This window comes from Electrophorus electricus, unplaced genomic scaffold, assembly GCF_041902795.1.
Source record: "Electrophorus electricus isolate QZ-2024a unplaced genomic scaffold, ASM4190279v1 Scaffold103, whole genome shotgun sequence".
Lineage (NCBI taxonomy): Eukaryota > Metazoa > Chordata > Actinopteri > Gymnotiformes > Gymnotidae > Electrophorus > Electrophorus electricus.
Window position 1 is genome coordinate 57,466 of NW_027658385.1, and position 21,190 is coordinate 78,655.

General features: G+C 41.4%; 1 protein-coding gene across 1 annotated transcript; it reads right to left on the reverse strand.

Moving 5' to 3' along the window:
- Nucleotides 1–1,724: 1,724 nt before the first annotated feature.
- LOC118242346 (eukaryotic translation initiation factor 4 gamma 1-like) lies at nt 1,725–20,027 on the reverse strand. Its single transcript, XM_081708671.1, has 11 exons — nt 19,119–20,027; nt 9,052–9,367; nt 8,730–8,854; nt 8,517–8,636; nt 8,239–8,391; nt 6,865–7,062; nt 6,535–6,681; nt 6,140–6,376; nt 5,074–5,178; nt 4,787–4,981; nt 1,725–1,733 (listed from the first exon to the last, which is right to left on the reverse strand). Exons 1-11 carry the CDS (start codon nt 20,025–20,027, stop codon nt 1,725–1,727), a joined length of 2,514 nt encoding a protein of 837 aa, XP_081564797.1.
- Between the last annotated feature and the right edge of the window lie 1,163 nt (nt 20,028–21,190).

Sequence of the window (21,190 nt, forward strand, 5' to 3'; positions counted from 1 at the left end):
TATTCATTTATTCCATCAAACAGCAATTATTTTGCATATCATAATTTCTTATTTGCAGCCAGTACAGTGAAAACTGATGCAAGTTTGTACTTGAAGGAACTCCTCATTAAAACACTCTAAGGTCATCTTAAATGGAGTGTAGTGGGCTTAAATGGTTTCAAAGTGACTAGTGGTAAAAAAAAGACAATGTGTTCATTTTTAAATAAAAGATATATTTACATGCATGGAGCCTAAATATAACGTGGACTAAGAATCATATTATTATTTTGCACACGTACAGAAATATTAAGTTATTCTAATTCAAGGATTGCTTGTTGCCTATGGTTGGCGTGCTTTTTGTAGTGCTGTATCATTTAAACCCACCTTTTAAAGAATCTAATTTTTGAAAATATTCAGATGTCCAGAAGCTAGATGTCTGCTTATTTGTTAATATGTAAATGTATTTAGAAAACTGTGTACATACGTGGTAATGCTTAAAAATAGGTGTATCTGCCAGTGAAGTTTATCCTTTGACCTTTAGATTAGCTGTAATGCTGAGACAGGCAGGGCAAGACACAAGCGTGTTGTCGAACTTTGTTTATTAGGAGGAGCAGAAACATTATCCAAGAGCAGGTTACCAGAATACATGAGAAACAAAAACAAAGAGAGGCTAACCAGGAAGAAGAAAACACAGAGGTAAAAGTCAGATAACACAGATATTAAGAACACGGGAACGGAGAACAATATGGAAAACGAACAGGCAGAGCAAGAATACATATGGTAGAACTCCAATGTAGTGATGGGATGTTAGATACTGAGGCATCAAAGCTCACTATTGCAAAGCACATTTATTCAACACTGTATTGAAGATTGTATCAAAGTTACTATTAGCATATGACTAATGAGGTCTAAGCATCAAACGTCATCTAAACACTGGATGAAGTGGCACTGTTTCACAGGTCTGGCACTGTCCTATAACTTGCAAGCTATAAGAGAGTGTAAAATCTCCAGACATCTTTTTCCCACAAAATTTGAAATATGGAAAATATGGAAGCAAATCTTTCCATATGAGGATAAATAACATAAATTGATCAAGCACCATTTCTTAATACACAGAAATTAAAGCATTAAAATCTCATTTGACATAATATAAATGCAGTTACCAAAAAGTGGCTGAAAATAAGCAGGAAGCCCAGTGAATTTAAATGAAAGAAGTTACACCGAGTTGAGATTTTATTTTATTTTTTTTATGTAACACTAAACAAGTTTGATAATTAAACAAGTTTGCCGTGTTGTCCATTTGGTTGGAAACCAAAACACTGTCTAACTGGCATATTGATCCCCTTTTTCTGATCAAGCTCGTCCATTCTCACTGTCTACTGGAGAGGAGGTCACTGGTACCAGAGTCTCTGCTTCATCTGCACAGACTGCAGCATGCTTTGCCAGACTGAAAAATCTGTTATGTCTTTAAGTTTCTTTTTAAGAAATGTATCAATTTTGTGTTTGTGTGGGCTATAATCAAATGCAATCTTTTCTACTGTATACATGTTAACTAGCCACAGATGAAAAAGCTTGTACAAGAATATGATTAAATAAAGGCAAAATCTTTAAAAAGTGGTCTTGATATGTGACACAAATCAACAGAACAATCATTTGCATTATATTGTCACAAATTAAAAAATTATGACAATATTCAATAATGTCATTTATCAGCCCAAGTTAAATTGGTGACCAGGTGAATTAATTTACTTTACCTAGCAGATAGTTAACACAGTGATAATCATGTAGTGTAAGCAGGATAGGTGACATGAATTTGATGTGATGAAACTATATTGAGGTTTCTGTAGCTTGTCACCCCTGAATAATGATAAATCGGCTTATAGAAGGAAAGTGATTGTTGTTTGGTGCTGCACACTTAAGATGAGTTAAAACTTTTTGTTTTGTTTTAGCCATTTGACAGTTTTTCAGTGTCAGGTCTGCCCTCATTCATCAACCTGGAGGCACCACCAGCTATAACCGCCAAAGATCCTCTGAATTCTAACCGTTTCCAGAACTGGTTCAGAGGTGAGTCTACCTATTAGTCTACAGTCATTACCCAGGCCTAAACCCCTATCTTTGTGGAGTCTTGCCATCCTTTCATTGTGGGCATTTCTGAAACTGTTTTTCCCGGTGTTTTGTTTGCTACCTGTTTTTTTTGTCTCTGTCTGCTTTTGATTTTAGACTTGCTTCATTTTAGTACTGTTGCTGTCTCCAATTATTTCCTGACCCTTTTGGTCTGTGCCTCTGATGGCATTTTGCTGAGGGTTTGTATTAATAATAGGTTCTATACCATTAGGTCTAGTGGGTTTGTATTAATAATAGGTTCTGTACCATTAGGTCTAGTGGGTTTGTATTAATAATAGGTTCTGTACCATTAGGTCTAGCGAGTTTGTATTATCTACATGAGGGATAATGTTTGTCTCTGAAAATGTATTATCAGTATGTGCCTAACGCTCCTCTCTATTCCAAAGATGATCCGATTTCCATAATTCTCGTATTGCATAAAACATTTATTTCCATTAAATGTTTTAGCATTCAGGTGGTTGTTTTTCTTTGCAACAGTTATTGGCGTGAAATCTACTGTGCCATATACTCAAGATCCAAAGTCAAACGAGTCCGCACATCAGGTGTTGAGCCCATTCGTAGTATTTTTCTGCTTATCTAATATGCCAATATTTTCTCGTAACCATCCCACCAAGTCCTAAAAACACTGAAACCTAAATGCTTAGTAACTACAGTAAAGCTTGTGTCACTGTCTTAATTTATATTCTGCATTAGTTCATCAAATGGTTATTTATTGAGAGTGAGTCTGTATTTTTTAATTGAAAAAAAAAAAACTTTGTCAGAACTAAACAGATTTGTTGTCTGGTTTGAAGGCGGTGGTTGTGCTATTTTTCTGGCCTTTCTGCCCTTCCAACTAGTTTCTGTACCCAGTCATTCCATCAAGGGAGGTGTGTTGCTATTGAAATGTCTAATTTCCTTTATCTGTTGAATTCATAACATACATTAGAATTACATTTATTATAGCTGCAGGTGGCAATTAAGGGGTCCAATCATTTTATCACAGCTGCACAACTTGGTTGCTGATCACATCCCACATTAAGTTCACCAGCCTCTGTGGTTGGTTTTGAGGTTTTGTTCCCAGGAATGTTGTAGTTTAAATCTAATCTCTCAATTTTCTCTGCTGAATTGCTTTATATAAATATATTTTTTTCTGATTTGACATGAGTAAGAAATATAGTTCCCCCAGAAGGTCAGTTCACCCCAAATGTACTTGCATTCACAGTATGTTCATATACACCATTGAAGTTTGGTGATAATCTAACACTCTATGGCTAAGTTTTATGCTATTAATTAAGAAAAATCCTGCTCTTGGGGATTGACAGTTAAATACACATATTTTTGAGCATTATTTACGAGAAGATCTGCATTTTTTACATTTAAAGGGTATCTCTAGATCAAAAGGTCACTGACTTGTTTGAAAGGTACATTTGACAAACTAATTTAGGTATCAAAAACAGGCTAAAAAAAGGTTTACGAAACGTATTGAATTTATTTGTGGAATGGTCACAAAGTATTGTACCACATTTCTCATGCACAATTTGAACACAATGGGATTGACTCATTTTTCTGTTTTTAAATACCTTTTCATATGTCAGAGGGGCTCTATTGGCAAAAATGTCCTATAATTGCCATGCTAGCTCAAAGTCCATAAATCGGTACTCATGTCAAGTTTCATAAGAATTACTCAAAGAAGTATTAATTTTTTTCAGCTGTTTTGAATGAATCAGTACACCTTGGAAGGATTGATATGTATGTAGGGGCCATATACCATACAAATATCAACATGTTTCAGTCTCATCAACATTTTGATACCAAATTTGTGAAGATTGGAGAAAGGTCCTACGACTAGTGTTACAGTTCATCAGCAACATACAAAGCAGTAGGATATTTAAATTCAAAGTAATTTCTACAAGAATCAATGTTATAGCAGTCCACTGAAGCCAGTTCTATGATTAGCCAATTACCTGAAAAACATTAGCCAATGTTTGAGTCATCCTTAGGAATCTTCCAGCTTGCTTACAGAAGCAGTATGCAAAATTTCATCTTGATCAGAAGAACAGTTGTTGAGAAAGTTATTTGCATATTATAATGCCCCATATTGACAAAACTGCTACATTTGGTAAGCTACCTCAAAGTCAATACTGGTATAAGTCTTTTAAATTTCATGAAATCTGAACATGTCCTTCAGGAGTGACAGCTAGTTAAAGTTAAAGCCTGACCTTTGTACTACTACTTTGTACTACTATTAGACTGGAATAGGACAGCTGTATTTTTTATGTCAGGTTTTTGTTTAAATAATTATTGAGATTCAGACTCAAATTCAGATTCAAATATTTTGACACAAATTTCACTCAGATTGTGTGAAAATCCTAGGACTGGTATGAAATTAGCAAAAACAAACAAACAAACAAACAAAAAAAGTTAAATCTAATGGGCAGAGCCTATCTGAATTCAGGAAAAGCCAAGGAAGAATAAAATAAAAATAAATAATAATATTTCTATATTCATCTCTGCCTTTTGTTTGGAACATCTGCAGATGTTACATTTAGTTTTAACTGCAGTTCATAAAGGAAAAAGCAAAAATACATTAGAGTCAGAACTTTTGTTTCTTTGTCACACAGTTTTATTATTGTTTTGAATTATTGAATTGTCTTTTAGCACACGTTGGCAAATGTGTCCATCCTTCTGTCAATTGTCCTTGGACCTGTCCTCGGCCTCGCACAACCAGGTGAAAAAGGCTGTCACGGATTTGAGGGCCACACCTTTGCCTCTTGTTTTGCTTGGACAGCAGCTGCTGGTGCACCTTCCTCTGCTCCTCCTGCTCCTCAAGTTTGGCCTCCTTATGGATTTGCTCGATGGTCTTGGGCCCGTGGTCAGCTCGCCGCGACACCCAGTTATGCTAGAAAAGCAAAATCAGCAGATGCATTCTTTTGCATCACCATGCGCTGGAATGGCAAACACAAACACACAAACACAGGCAGAGTCTCTAACCAGTCGCAGGTCGATGACGTCCTGGAGCAGGAACCGAATGCGTGAGGAAGCCCTCCTCTCCTTCATTGTCTTTTCTATATATTTAAAGTAGTGATCCATTTTTGGCTGGGAGAGAGAGAGAGAGAGAGAGAGAGAGAGAGAGAGAGTGTGAGAGAAAAGTCGACAAATTTCAGGTATTCTTCCCCTTTCGATTCGATCAGGTGTGCTCTCAGCTGAACTCATGTCGCAAGACGTTTATGACTCTTATGTAAACCCTGCTGCCTTGCACGTTGGTCAGTGCTGTAAAGCAGTTCACTGCCACTGTGGGTGTAGCTGTGCTGTCATCAGCTGCACTTGGCTTTGGGGAATCCAGGGTGCAGCAGCAGGAGGCGGCAAACGTGGAGGAGGCTGTGAGAGCAAAACCTTCTAACAGCTGACCAGTCCTGAATAAAAGCCTTTCATTTTGTCAGCTGCAGTAGGAGCAGAGCTAACAACCACACTGACAACTTCTCTAAACAACATGAACTTGGACACTTTTAAAATCATTGCCAAGGCCTAATAATACACTGATATCAGCACAGCATGCTAGTCGCACTATAGATGATGATCCTAATTAGTTGGCTACCCTGTAGTCAGAGTGCAGGCAACAGGCAAGCAACAGAAAACACTGACAGCAAAACTTTTATAGACAACATTTCAACATGCTTGTTTTTTGGTTAAAAGCGTGCATGGAGAAAAAAATATACAATAAAAAAGACCAGGAAAATGAAACACAAATAACTGTCACACTAGGTGGTGACTGAACTGTCAACATTACAACTGTTGTTCCTACCAGAGACAAAATGGACAGTCAAGATACAATATTCAAAACATCTTCATTCAGTTTTGTTGTGTAAAGTACTTGCTGTGAAAAACACATCATGGACAAAATCCGGAAAAATGTGCACAGACGCTGCACTGCAGACTAGCACTCATCTACACATGCACCGTAAACCTTTACATGACATATTAAAGATAATCCGATGCAAGTGCTGAGCATCTGCTGAGAATATTAAATCAATCCAGACCAGGCCCGCGGCCTGCTTACCCTGGCCTTCTCCAAGTCCAGGTCTTTGCCGATGGCTGTGAGGAAGTGGCACAGATGCTCCAGGCTCTCCTCGTTGTGGTTCATGAATAATTTGACCACGCAGTCGTGCATGATGGCCTCCGACAGCATGCGCAGCTTGAACAGCTCCCCGATGAACTTGATGTTGCCGATGGACCTCCTGTGGGCCTTGTCCTTCGCCTCCTCCAGATCCTCCTCCAGCCTCTCCCGCTCGCTGGCCTTGCGAGGAGTAACCAGAACAAAGACAAAAGCAAGAAACAGCGCGTTTGGACCCGATAACGACCTGGCCGCCTCCCAGCACTGCTGCCGATTTCAGTCCCCTTTCTCCTGATCTGTGGGTTGGTGAGTCGGGTAAACTAGACAGGAGTGCTGCTTACTGAAGTGGCCGCTTCCAGCTGGTGCCGCAGCTTCTCCAAAACATCATCGTTGACCTTGTCCTTCTCAAACTCCTTCTGACAGCGGTTCAGCAGCAGCTTTTGGAAACTCACAGTGCTGGTGGGCTTGTCTGCCATGGGCACTTTTAACTACACAGGAAAGACATGTAGGAGAAACACTTGGGTATAAGATAGTGTTGAGAGTTCTGTTACTAAACAGAAGCTGATTAAAGCTCCATGTCCGTTTAGAGTGGTTCAAACAGAGTTCACTTCTGTGTGGCATTTGCTTTTGTATGGAACTTCAGCAGCAATGTATGGGAACATGTTACTCACCATAGCCAGGCAGCTGCACATATTGCCATAGGCCATAGAGAAGCTGGGCTCATCGATGGCTTTTTCAAAAACCAGGTCAACCACGCCTTTGAGGCGCTCCTCCGTGTCGATGGTGAGGTCCATCACCTGCTTCATCAGCTGGTTAAACATCTGTGGTGTCAGTTTGTTCAAGATACTGCGCACCTTCTGGAAAAGCTCCTGGAGAGGAAAACAGACTACCAACTAAGCTTTCCATTACAAAGAACCCAATCTTTTGTTAAATTCAGCAGTTCTTCCACATAATGACTAACTCCTCACTTTCACCAAATATTTACTCTGCCATTTGGAACTTTGTCATGAACAAAAATCACTCAGCTTTACTATATAGACAGATAAAGGCATCATACATCAATCACACTTTCCGAGAAGCGTAGCACCGGCAGCAAACAGTTTATCAAATCTTATCAACTAAAACCCCTCATGTGCTCCAAATTCAAATTAAAAGAAAACCCATTAGAACTACCTACAAGAATTTCAGATTTAATCAACATATAACTCCTACAAACAAAATAATATATACATAATAACCAAATCTGATCCAATAATAACCCTACCGACCAGACAATGCAATGAAGATCTGTCAATCTCTCCCAATGCTGAATTGCGCACAAATTTGCAAGAATATTTTAAACACAACCACTGGGCGCTAACCTATAATATATACAAGATCATCCACAGAATACACTACTGTTCACACATAACACCGTAGATAACTATGCATGCCATATGGCACAGTACACCCATAAAACATTTTTGGCAGGAAGCTGCCAACCTTTTATCACACTCTCTAAATATCCTTCGGTCCTCATCTCCAGCAGTGTCTGCTAGGAGACACATCAGCAATCACTGGGACAGAGAGGGCCTCCAAAGCATACACCATTAATCCAAGAAAACCATACTTCTGAACTGACAAACAAGAAAGCACCATTACTCACTAGAGAAACTTACTACTGAATTGCAATGGCAAAAGTTTTATGCATGCATCAAAAACAAAACTACTCTTTTTTAACTCAAGTCTGAACACCTCACTTCAATAATCAACAATACTCTCTCACCAAAATCAACACCACAATCAACAAAAGGAACAACAAGCACACAAGATCTGGCCCTCAGTATCATCACACCCCCTGTTTACACTAGAAACCAATGTCCCCCTGCATAGCTACATTCGTGCACACTCCCCACACACCCACCCAATTAAACAACGACTCTATAATTTAAATATCCAATTCTTGAAGAGCATATCGCAAAAAAAATTAAGTAGCTTTCAAGCCAACCATAACAGGCTGTGACTCTGAAATCTGAAAACAGGGCATGGCGGAGTGAGGTGCTGACCTGAGTTTTCTGGGTCTCGGGGTTCTGGGTGTTCTCCCTTTTCCTGCCAGGTTTCCAGGCATTCTCTGCCTTCTTCAGCTGCACCTCGTCGTTCATGGACACGTTGGTGATGATCTTGCGGGGAGACGGCTGTCTCGGGCCTACACTGAGCAGCTGAAGCAACGAATGGGTGCTCTTTATTATGGGCGGTAACAATGTCACAAAGACCTCGGTCACATAAGATGACCAGGCGCTCATTAATTTGTGACAGAAGAGAAGGGACGAGCGGAGAGACCCACCGGTGCACCCCTGCCTCCAGGAATTGCCCTGCTGAAGTCTGCAGAGGCTGGGTTGAAGCCTGGGTCTCTGGCGATAAGGCGAGGGTCCACCTGCTGCAGGGGCAGCTTGTTTTGTTTGATCTAGAAAACAACAGAGTCAAGTCGAAGTCCATCAGCCCCTCTCCATGGAATGGTTTTAAAGGTCCCCTAAGGCCAATGTTTTAGCAGGCTAACCTTGTCCAGTACCACATCAGAGATGGGAGGAAGCCCCTCTGGCTTCTGCATGCAGGCAGGCATGAACTGGAAGGCCAACAGGAAGTCTCTATCATACTGCCTCTTCCCATCCTTCAGCTCTGGCTCTGCATGCAGAGAGGGGTACAGTGAGCACCTGGAGAGAGGAATCACCTCTCTGTCAGGACACTGGGCCTGCCCCACAGGAGTGTCCTCTTTTGGCTTCTTCCAGGTGTTGGATAAACTAATAGCTGTAAAACATAACAAATCAGTCTGGTGTCTTTTTAGTGTTCTAACATAGCATGTCATGCATGTGGTTATTTACCTTGACTCAAGCTTTGCCTAAGCTTGGACTGTAAGATGGGCCCCACTTTATCCTCCAGCAAGACCTCTGGATCCTTCCCAGTCTCTTTCAGCTCTGCCCCAGTGGAGGCTCCACAGGCCTGGACTGCCTCTATAACAGCCTGGCCTGGGAGAGTGAGGCCTGAAGGAGCAGCAGTGCTGGAAGGCAATGAGGGCGTCAGCGTGCCTGAGGCAACCGCCTCTCCGGCTGCTGGACTTGCAACCTTCGCCGGACAGTGGGCCTCCAGGGCCAGGCCGACACTGACATTCCCCTGCTCTGCTACCTGGCTGTTCAGCTGCTGGGATTTGAGGTATAAAATGTGAGGATAATGAGGGTGTGGACATAAAAACTAGCAAAAGACAGAAAAGATGGAGAGAGAGAGAGAGAGAGAGAGAGAGAGAGAGAGATACTGCACACACATGCAGAAGAAGGGGAATGGCAACGAGGGTGGGGGGGTGAGCACAGCACAGCACAGCACAGCACAGCACAGCATAATTAGAGAAGTGAGTAGAGCAAGAGGCAAAGAGAGAGAGAGAGAGGAAATGAGAAAGCACAAGAGGGCAAAAGATCCAGCTGCAAAGGCACAAAATGTGTGTGTGTGTGGAGGGTGAAGACACAAAGACAGCAAGAGACAGCAGACAAGCATGGGGTGCTTAAAAAAATGGGCAGGAGAAATAGAGAAAGAGAGGAAAGAGGAACACTGTTAACATTTAGGGAAAGAGGACACAAAGTAAGTGCAACAGCGCAGTAGTGAGTGTTCCCTTTACAGAGAGGCCTTTCCTCAGAGGAGCTGAGGTGCTCAGGGTTTGGCTGAATCCTTCTTACAGGGCCTTTATGTGGGCTGTCTGTGTAGAGGGAACACGAGGGAAGATCAGGAGGATTCGAGTGGCTGTGAGGGAGAACTAAGATGGAGGCAGACGAAAGAATAGGCACGGCAAGTCGGAACATCAAAACACATCTGAGAAGCCTTTTGAAATCAGAACAGCCACAATCACACAAGCTACTGGAACAAGTCAAATATGACGGAGGAGGGTCAACGGTGCGACCGAATCACTGAAGAAGGAAGAGAGAATGGCCGGAAATCAAACTACACCATCAGATTTTGTTGCTGATTGTATGATGCTTTTAACAGGACAAGACAATGAAAGCCAGCCAAACAACCAAACAATCAGCTCAGAGCTCATTATGAGGGAGGACTAGATGAGAGAGTACTTTGACCTGTGGAGTGGATCACGCGAAGCAGCAGTCTGCAGCCGATCAGGGGCTCGGGCTGTGGGACTGAATGGCTTACCTGTGGAGCAGTAAGGGTAGTGCAGGGACGTCCCACTGGTGGGCTTGTGTTCTGGCTAATGCCTACTCCTGACATGATCTCCTCTGTGATATCCTTGCCATCCTGGTTAGGGTCTCGGATACGGATCTTAGCGAACAGCAAGTTATTGCATCTATTAAGTCAAGCTACAATTAAATTAATTTCACCTCTGAGGCATGGGGAATACTCACTGTTTTCTTTACCCTCTTAGTGGGTGGAGGCTGCTGAGCTGTATGCACTATTATGGATGGAGATTTGGTGTATATGGTCTGGCCAGGATAGTATGAAGGCCCTGCCACTAGTGGTGACCAAAAAAAGCACTTGTTTCAGTAAGAGAGCAAAAGAAAAAACAGTTTCAGCCAGCGGGAATACCCAGAAGAAAGGTCTCTTTATCGGTGAGAGCACGCATGTGTGTTTCCCAGGTGGGGGTAGAGAAAGGGAAGTCCAAACTCACCATATGCTAGTGGGCAGTCTGCAGGAAAGAGCCCAGGGTAGAATGTACTGGGTCCTGTGGGCTGGACGGAGTACTGCTGGGGATGTCCCACGGAGGGAAGGCCACTGTGGCGATACTGAGAATGAAACAGAACAGCAGAGGTAAAGGGCCTAGCACCAGACATGGCCATTCATATAGGACACTCCTAAAAGAGATATTCGAAGCAGTAAACAAACAAAAAATACAAAAACATTTAGTTTTTACACTGAAAAAAAAACTAAACTAGAACTTCTCATTTCTGCTTCCAAGATAAAACATATTTTTATCTACACATTTTAGGAGCAGTTTATTTATTGCTGGCCAACCTGTTTATAGACAGATTTTCAACCCATTTGCTACACTGTGTACATATTTGCACAGGCGCTTTTCTCTGCTCTGGGTACCTGAGGCACGTAATACTGGAGTACGTAGTACTGGGCGGTCTGGGATGAGGTGAAGGGCATGGGCGTCAGGAACATCATGATGGGCTGGCTGGACACGGGTCGAATGGAAGGGCTGTTACTTGGAATGGCAGGCTGGGCTGTCTGCATCTGAGGGATCTGGAAAAGCTGGGAGAGGAGAGGAGTGGAGAGTGAGGGTCACAGAGCAGCGTGGCGTATGCCGCAGCAGCCGGCTCAGACGCTCGGAGTGAAGACTTTAGTCAAGAGTTGAGTCGTGGACTCTACAGCAGTTGTACTGGGAATGTTGAGGAGATATATACATAAAAAAAAAAAGTTTAATATTTTCAAGGGATTTTGAATGTCCTATTATGCTAGGCATGCAAGATACAAAAAGAAAACCTTTCAAGAGTCTGTTTCACATGCATGGCACTAATACAAGGGTGAATGAACTAGCATGAAAAATTAAACAATTACAATGACGGATGCAGCTAATTAACCATGATTGCAGGAGAGGGGATATATATGTAAAAGACAACCAATCTTGAACGTAAATTTGTACTGATAACCTGAGTCTATCAATGCCAAAGCTGACAAAATATCATGACATGAGCTAGAATTCAGAATGTGACAAACCCCCATCCCAGTCGGCTTTGATGCTCAGAATGGGAACATAGTGAGGGAATTCCTTGTACATGAGAAACAGTAAAATGAGCCTAAGAGGTGATTCTCACATACTGTCTCCCACCGAGCTGTTGCCGTCTTAACATTTTCTGGACATAAAATCCTCCCTCCAGCAGTTATGCAGGCAGGCAGAAATGAACCTTTGTATGTGCTCCTGAGTAATGGAGCAGCCATACCATGTCCAAAACAGATTATTAAAAAGCACTGGAGTCCAAAGGAAATAAAGAGAAACAGACTAAAAAAGACTAAACATAAAAGACTAAACATAGGTGCTGGCATCCTCCGAACTGGGGAGCAGAGTGGAGCGCAGGTGCACCACTGAGCTACTGGAATGTCTTTCAATGCATTTTTTCAAGACTGCAAAATTACCTGAATGGATCTCAATCCTCCCTTGAATATTGAAGCAGGAACGAGAGAGAAGCTAGTGGAAGAACGCACTAATGGGTGTGGAGGGTCAGAGAGACTGTAACACGCTCAAATACACTGGCACACACAATTTAAACAAATCTTTAAACAAATTTAAACCAAACCAAGTTTTGTTTTGTTTTTTAAATGACGGAATTGAACACTGTTGTTACAGTGGAATTGTGAGGTCAGAGGCAGAGCAAATGTGTTCCACTAACCTTCCTGGCCCTTTAAGTGCACTACTGCAGATAGACTGAAAACAAATTTCACCTAAATAAAATCACACTGTAACACTGAAAACAAAAACACAGACAAGCACTGAATGAGTGGTAAAGGGCATTAAAGCCTAAGTATTACATGGAGATCACCGCTCACATTTTCAATTCTTTCCTTTGACAAAACAACTCACATCAACAGCCAAGGCACTGCACTGGCTTTCTAAAAGGAGATGGCAGATGGCACTATCAATTAGCTTCACTCAAAAATGGGAGAAAACAAGGAATGCGGCATGTTATGCACTCGTGCACATAGTTCGGTCACACGTCTCTGCTATGGTCTTCCAACGTACACTGCCCTTGATATGAGGCAATATGGCCACCTACTGTAAGCTCAACCTTGGGTCACGATATCATGCAGAGCCTTCATAATACCCTATGCTTCTGTGCATGTGCTAGTCAGATTCAAGCTCAAATATCGTCTCTCTCAGCTAGCACAGCCCGGCCTCATCTGTCTACAAAACTTCCAAGAGGTCTCCGGTACACTAGACAAATGTTGCTGTTTTGTATTCACAGAGAACATTTATCCAAGTATGTGTACAGGTCAAAAAGCTGGGATGCGGCTGGGAGACAGGAATCCATCTGCCTCTGAGACTGATGTGTGAGTTGGGGAGGGGAGTGCAGTGGCTAGAACACTAAACTTGGCGAGGTTTTACCACAGGCACACAGAGGGGCCTGCAGCATACAGTGGGAGGTGCTGCGCTGCGGCGGCGGACATTAGCTGCTGGTGGGCAATACGAGAGAGCAAACTGAGGGTGGAGGAGGGTGGGGGGAGCCAGGCAGAGACTGTGGGGGCAGGATGCGTGCAGACGCATGTCACATGCTGCAGGAATCTGGACCATGTTGCTGACAAGTTCATTGAATGTTTTGAAGCCAACTACAGCACATGCATGTCTGTGTTGTATCTGGGCTTGGTATAGTAGGGTCAAGGAAGACTTATTTTTAGCTGAAGATGTCTATCAACAGCAACACACTTAACTGCAGATAAGCATATTTACTGCTAAACTTTGGCTGACATCTCAAGTGAGGTGCACTTCATACAGAATGAATACAAGAGTTATTTTACTGTCTTGTGCAGTTCAATATAACAAGCTCATGGTTCATTGCAGGTGGAGCCACCGTCCTTGTTGATTGAAAACCTTAAGAAGCAGAAGCAACAGTCCTAGTCCAAGCTAGAGAAAAAAGGCACAGGACTCTCACACAGCAGACTCTGAAATGGAGGATCTCTCACATTAAGGTATAGCTATGCAGCCTTGAATTTTTACCTCCAGACATTCTTGTGTGGTTCCTAGATTTTTCCCACATTCCAGTCCTTTTCTCAAGTACACTTTAAATAGAAAATAAAGATATAGACGCAGTAATTAATTGAAGAGAATAGCCGGTGCCATCTTTATTCTGAGCTCAATGTTGCATACAGACGAGGTATTGTCCACAGAATGTCTAACAGTCTCAGGTGGGTTCAATCTTTATACATTTTCATCAAGTTACAAAACCATTTTTTATTAAAATTGTATCTTTAGGTGGTATCCTGGCCTCAATCCCGGACTTGCCACAGAGCCCATATTTGGTCATTCTCACTTCCTGCTTACTTCCGAAGCCTAATTTGGTCTTTTACAATTCCTGCCATCATATTATTACATTAATAATTTCATTTTATTACCTCACTTGAGTACACCTCTGGCTGGATATTGAACCACTTGGTTGTAATCCTAAATGAATCATGATTGATGCAATCAAAGGATCACTGCTTGAAGCCAAGCAAAAAAGTTTGATTTTTCACATTCACAGACATGAAGAACCAGCAGGACGAACCAAGACTGATGTGAACTGTGTGGGAAAGTAGACTTTGCACATACTGTAGAACAAAACCGCTTTGATGAAGTTGTAAGCAAAGAGGCATTAAGAACATAAGCCTGTGTAAATCCTGATAAGCAATTGTAGTTCAGAAGTGTTTGAATATGTGTATTGTTTGTTTGTATTTTCACAGGCCAAAAACAAGTACTGATTAGCAAGATTTACTACCTCCCAGTACACCATTTCTTTTTACTGCCTGAGTAGATGTTGATGGAAGTCAAAAGGCCAACAGAAGCAACAGCCATCTGGTGGTTGCTTCCAGACTACCAGATCAGCTTGATATTCTCTATTGCCTCTCTCTGGCAGAATACCCACCAGGTCATTCCACATTTGCATAGTTTTGGTGATGCTCTTTGCTTTGGCTTCAATGTCACTTTGGTGGGCTTCTTTGGGTGGGATGATTCCCCCGCTGAGAGTGTGCGGGCTGTTGTGGAGAGAGGATGTGTCTCCAGAGTCACATCCAGACCCACATATGGCCACCGCAACCAGAAAAGCACAGGTGAGGAAGGCAAGGCTTCTGAAAGCTACCAGCCAAGCAGGTGTGGACAGAAAAGAGGTGCTCTGTAGCAAAGAGAAAGGAAGCTGATTGCTTGGTATGTAAAAGGAGAGAAACCTGGAAGCTGGTGTGGATAGTATGAAACCCACCAAAAATGAAAACAACAGCTTCATTTGGAAAAAAAAAACAAAAAACCCAACAAAATGCAGCAAGAGAGAACAGGTCTTTGCTTATCTTAGATAAATCAGAGTTTGATATAATCAATGCTTAAAAAAGCATGGTAGCCAGGAACAAAAAAGTAACCAAAAGTATTCAAGGTAAAATGTGCAGTGTATTGGCTCAGTCATTTCAACTGTTCCCCATTTTTTTTATATCAATTTTCATCTCTGACAAGGAAGATGTGGAGGGGAACCTGGGAGCCTGTTGGACAGGGTAATGAACTGGATTGCAGGCTCAAACACTGTATGCACTTATATGCACTTGAAGGACAGTGTACCAGTTCCGTGTACGCCTTTTTTTCTATCGTCACTTTGTATCAACCGGGAAGGAGCAACTGTCATTCACACCCAACAGGAATGCAGCTTGTTGTGACCTTGAGAATTCTTGGCTATGGAATCGCCAAAAAGTATCTTAAGCACTTCAGCACCATTCTAAGACAACCACTGACAATAATTACTCACCTTAATGAATGCTTTGTCCGCATCTTGGCTGCATCTGAGCTGGTGGTTGAAAAGCAGGGCCCGCAGCTGTCGGTTCTGGTGCTGGATGTCATACTGCTCAGCGGTCTGACAGGCATGCACAACTCATAGGTCTGTTCAAGATGGCGCTTGTACACCTCAATTTCCATCGTAATTGTCCTGTACAACCATTAAAAATTTGACAGAAGTTAAAAAACAGCAGAACGGTTTGTTACAACTGGAAAAAAATAAATAAGAAAAGATTGTTTGTTGTTGTATATGAAAGTCAGTGAGCCATGAGGATAAGCCCTCTTGTCCAAAGTTCTGATCAGCAGTTATGACCTCCTAACACTGCAATCAAAATGCACGGGCAAAAGATGCATTACTGAAAAAAACACTCTGCAGATCTGGAATTCATGTCACCACATTCAAGGTTGAAGGCTTTGTTCAGTGAAAAGAAAACAAATGCATCAAAGTTGGTGTTATACTCAGTAAGAACTCAGTACAGTAAGAAACTGCAAAATACTCAGAAAACTCTGTGCATGAGTCAGTGGCTCAATAGTCCAACTAAAATCAGCCAGGACCACAGTTTAGTTGGGCTAAACATGAGCCAACTAAATCCTTAGTCAGAGAATGATATTCTGTCTTTGCTGCTTACATGATTCTTTCAAATAGCCATGTCAACTTAGTTATTTAGGAATAATATCAAACTACATGTGGGCCATCAGATCCTGTTTGCCCTTGAAGACCCACTCACAATCTCTGCCCAAGTCAGAGACTATTTACAGCTATGATCTTAATTCCAGCACTGGACATGCATTACCTTTCATAGTTTCACAACTCTGGCACTGCAATCAACCCTGCATATGTCTTAACTAAGAAGGCAACAGTTCAAATGGAAAACCTACTTCCTTTCTGGGAGTGAAGGAAGCCAGCTGCTTGATCTTCAGTGTCTGGTTGAGTCTTGGATGCATCAAGCACAGGGACACCAGCTGATACCCCATGGTTGAGGTGCTCCATATATTGTGCAAGGATCGGTTCGTTATAATCACCATTCTGCATTTTTTAACAGCAGCAACAACAAAAAATGGTTCAGTTAAGGGTGCATCATTGGAAGACTTTCACTAAAATATGTCCTCACCATGTCTCAAATACAGCAATACCTCTTAGAAGCCATTGTACTCCACACAGAATGGACAGTCCCAGCAGTTTCTGTTCCCATATGGAACCTCAGTGTTTTGATTACAGAACCAGCAATTCACAATGACATGAACTGGAAAGTGACAAATGTATGTGACAAATAAACCAAACTTGAAACTTTATATAAATAGCTTCATGTTAAATATACACAGTTAATCAGTCATTAAAAAAACACATTCTATTAATTAAGAATGTTTATGAAAGTTAATTTAATCTAACTAACAATAAATGAACAGTCGAATATTGTAGTTCAAACAGTCCGATAGCTGTAGTAATGGCTTAACTCATTTTGCTTATTTAGAGAGAACGATACATTTGAAAACCCACAGGTTTGTGAATTTGGGTCTCTAAATCAGACAAAAGTAGGTTTTCTATTTCTGAACAGCTAGCTAGCTAACAAACTACCAGCACCTAAACGATCAAAGTTGAAAGATGAACAATGAAATGGTTCCACAAGGAATGGTTTATAGCCCCGAGTTAGACACTCGCTGACCTCAACTATTAGCTAGCTAACTAGCTTATCGCTGCGATAAAGCGATACAATTTTTAACAATGAGCACATGAATAAAGTATCCTTTACAATTTTCACAATATTGTTAACGTAACTGTAATATCTGAAAACGGACCACACAGGAAGGTGTAAAAATGAACAACTGCAAACACCCCGTTCCTTATCTTACCTCGTTAGGTAGCTAAGATAGCTAACCTAGGTTAGACCCTTTAACCATTTAAAGGTCTGAAATGTCAAACTGCGTTTCCGTTAGGCAGATAAATAGTTTGACGCCGTTTGATGAAACTTATGCAGCCATAAGAATGATTTGATCGCCGATACCTTTAGACATCATGGAATAAAAGAGGCTTATTTTAGCTGATGTGTACGTGGAGTTGTTTGGGGGCAGCTATGAGCTGGAAGCTAAGCGTTGGTTCAGTGGCTTCTAGCATGGACTAGCTACGATCATAATTCTGGTACAAAATGTATAAACGAGGAAATATACAATTATTTACAGTATTACAGCATTTACAGTATTAAAAGCGTGATTTAATGGGATGAATAGTTAACTAGCTAACGTTAGCTATCCTAGCTTGATGGCTAGCTTTGCTCACTAACGGTTACTGCATCTTAGGGCTAACTTTATGCTGCACTTCGCCCCCTAGCGGGCCCGCGGGAGAACTCACACTGGCATACTCAAATAAATCACTTTATAACGTCCAATATTCTTAAAGTGCAGTACATTTTTCGAGATAACATTTCTTAGGAATAAAACAATTACCTGCTTACCGATTTTCAGATGTCTACATGCAGCCTAATTTGGTCTTTTACACTTCCTGCCATCATATTATTACATAAATAATATCATTTTGTTACCTCAGTGTCAGGAATTCTGTCACTGAGCCACAGTTCTGTGAAAACTAAAGCACAACAGTCTCTACACTCGCGTTGGGTGCTATGCTAGAGTTGACCTGTTGACCAGGGAACAGACATTGGAGAGCAGGATGGACAGTAGAGCTGGTCTGCTAGGGTTAGCTTTTTTTTTTCCAGTGGTAGCTCAGTGGTTAAGGTATCAGAAGGCTGCTGCTTCAAGCCCCCCCACTGCCAACTTACCACTGCTGGGCCCCTGAGTAAGGCTCTTAACCCTCAATTGCTCAAGTTGTACTCAGTCATAATTGTAAGTTGCTTTGGATAAAAATGTGTCAGCTAAATGCCATAAATGTAAATCCAGCATGAACTCATGCCCTCTATGGTTTGCTTTTATTCAGCAGTGACTCCTGCCTCTAGGGTTTCTGATTTTTCATTTGTTAACTGTTCTATGTCGTATGAATTATGTGAAGCAACCTCGAGTATGAGAGAAACATTATATATATATATATATATATATGGTTATGTGCAAGTACATGTATGTTGGATTGTATATGTACATGTATTAGAGTGTGATATTTATCGTTTATGGATTGGCTCTGTATGGATTTTATCAAAGGTGTCCAGTCTAGATTATTGGTTCTGTTATTGATTAATTCTGAGAATTATTCTATTGATATATAGTCTATCAATAGATTTTTCTATTGGGTGACACTAATATTATTTTTTGTTTTCCAGTTCATGAGTATGTTTTTTTTGTTTGTTGTTTTTTTTGCAATAATATTTTTATTATATCAATATAATAATGTTATACATAGTATCCTGTCATATTGGTTGATGATATGTCTCCTAGGAGACATAAAGATGGTGTTGGATGGATATTGTTATTTATTTAAAGCATGGGATATGTAATAACATATACCACACGACAGCTGTCCTGCTCTTCCAGGTCAAACAGCTCAGGCGTCCTCACACTCAGTTCATCCAGGTCAAGTAAGAGGGCTCTACTGTTAGCTTCATCCAGGAAAGTCCGAGATTTGGCTGGCTCAGAAGGACGAACATCGTGTGGCAGAAAGTCCAAAGCAGAGGGCAAGAGAGCAGCTCTGCGTCCAGCCGAAGGCGCAGATGCACACTTGCGGCTTTGTGGATTTGTGTCCATTTTAAGATCAGGTGAGCAACTTCTAGCTTTGTCCCGGACAGTCAAAGTGTGGTCCAGCTCATAAATGGGCACACTAGGTAGGTCAAAACACATCAGTGAAGAAGTAGGGCTGTTTCTAGTTGAAAATGAACACTTGGAACTTCGTGGAGTGGCAAATAGGGTGCCCAGATTCAAACAGATTTCCTCAACAGGCGTTATCATAAGGCTTCTTGGTGTAGTCATTGCTGAATTTCTTGATTGCCATGTCGGGAATCTCTGGGTTTGGGAAATAGCTGTCCAGGAGTCACGCTCATTTTCAGTAACCAGATTCTGCACTTTTTTAGCTAGTCCACTGTGCTTTCTTTGGCTGGTTGAGTGAGTCTCCACATGTTCAGCACTCTTGCTGAAATCGATAACCGTATTCATAGGACAGTTTTCCATGGTTCGGGATGTCGGTTTCAAAGAAGCTGATCCAGGCCTCTGAGTGCTCCTGCGTGAAGACTGCCTGCTACAGCTGACTGAGCAGACATCCTCTGCAACGGAGACGCTTCCCTTGACGCTGCACAGCAGGGCAGCTATCCTGAAGTAGATGGCTGGCAGAGAGAGTTCCTTTTTCTTCTTCCTCTGCTGCTCTGACTTATTTTGTTCAGTTGGCAGAGGGCTGATTTTCATCTCGCTATGTTTTTGTCCCATAGCGATACAGTATGCATTTAATTGTTCTTTATAAATTAAATGTGGTATCACAGACCAAGAAGTGTCAAATGCACTAAAACAGACAGATCTTGTTTCTTAGTGGTTCTCTGGACTTGTGATGTCAGCAAGGGTGTCACTGCAGAACAGTTCTCACAGTTCTAGATTTCAGCTGGATAGCTACATCACTGCGCACTGCTGAAGCAGCTGGCTGGAAGTATAAAAAGGCATAGAGAGATCTGGCCTTAAAATCTGATTGGCTGAGCTGAGTTGCCAAGTTGATATACATACAGTATCAATTTAAATGCTATGACACTATGCTTCACAACAACAGGATTCTATATTAATACAACCCTCCATTTACATTTACATTTTTGGCATTTATCAGATGCTTTTATCCAGAGTGACTTACAAAAATACTTTGTCATCTACTGTATCCTAGCAAGTACAGTAGGTTAGAGACAAAGATACTGCTGAACTAGAATACTGCTAAAATACCTAGAAGAGATGCAAAATAAGCATAAGTTTGAGGTAATAAAAAGAGTGTTAACTGGGAAAAGAGGCATAACATTGCATTAGACATATTAATAACATAAAACATAAGGGAGTATAGGGAGTCTTTGTCCTTTCCGAATAATTTGCGTACAGGGCAGAGGCCTCTGCAGGCTTCAGCAAAGGATCCTGAGTAGACTTTGGTGGAGCTCAGGGTAAGATGTATTACCTCTCCACTAGGCTCAGGACCATATAGACAAACAATCTTCTTTAGGACAAGCTTAAGAGGAAAGAGTATAAATAGAGCATAAAATAATAGTAGATTGGTTTGTGACAAAGTCAAAAAAGGGGGGAAATGAAGTAATAGAGCGTTAGCAGGGAAAACAGGCCTATTATTTGTATTAGACATTTTACATTTACATTTACGGCATTTAGCAGACGCTCTTATCCAGAGTGATTTACAAATGTTCTTTGTCATTTACTCATAGAATATCCTAGTGCAGTACAGTAGGTTAGAGTCCAACATACCAATGAACTAGAATACTGTAGAATACAGGGATCAATGCTGATACTTAGAAGTACAAAATACATAAGGTCTATCTTAAACAATGATGTGTGCAATAAACAATAAGTGCTAGAGTGTGTTAAACAACATCAGTGTAATAAACAATACC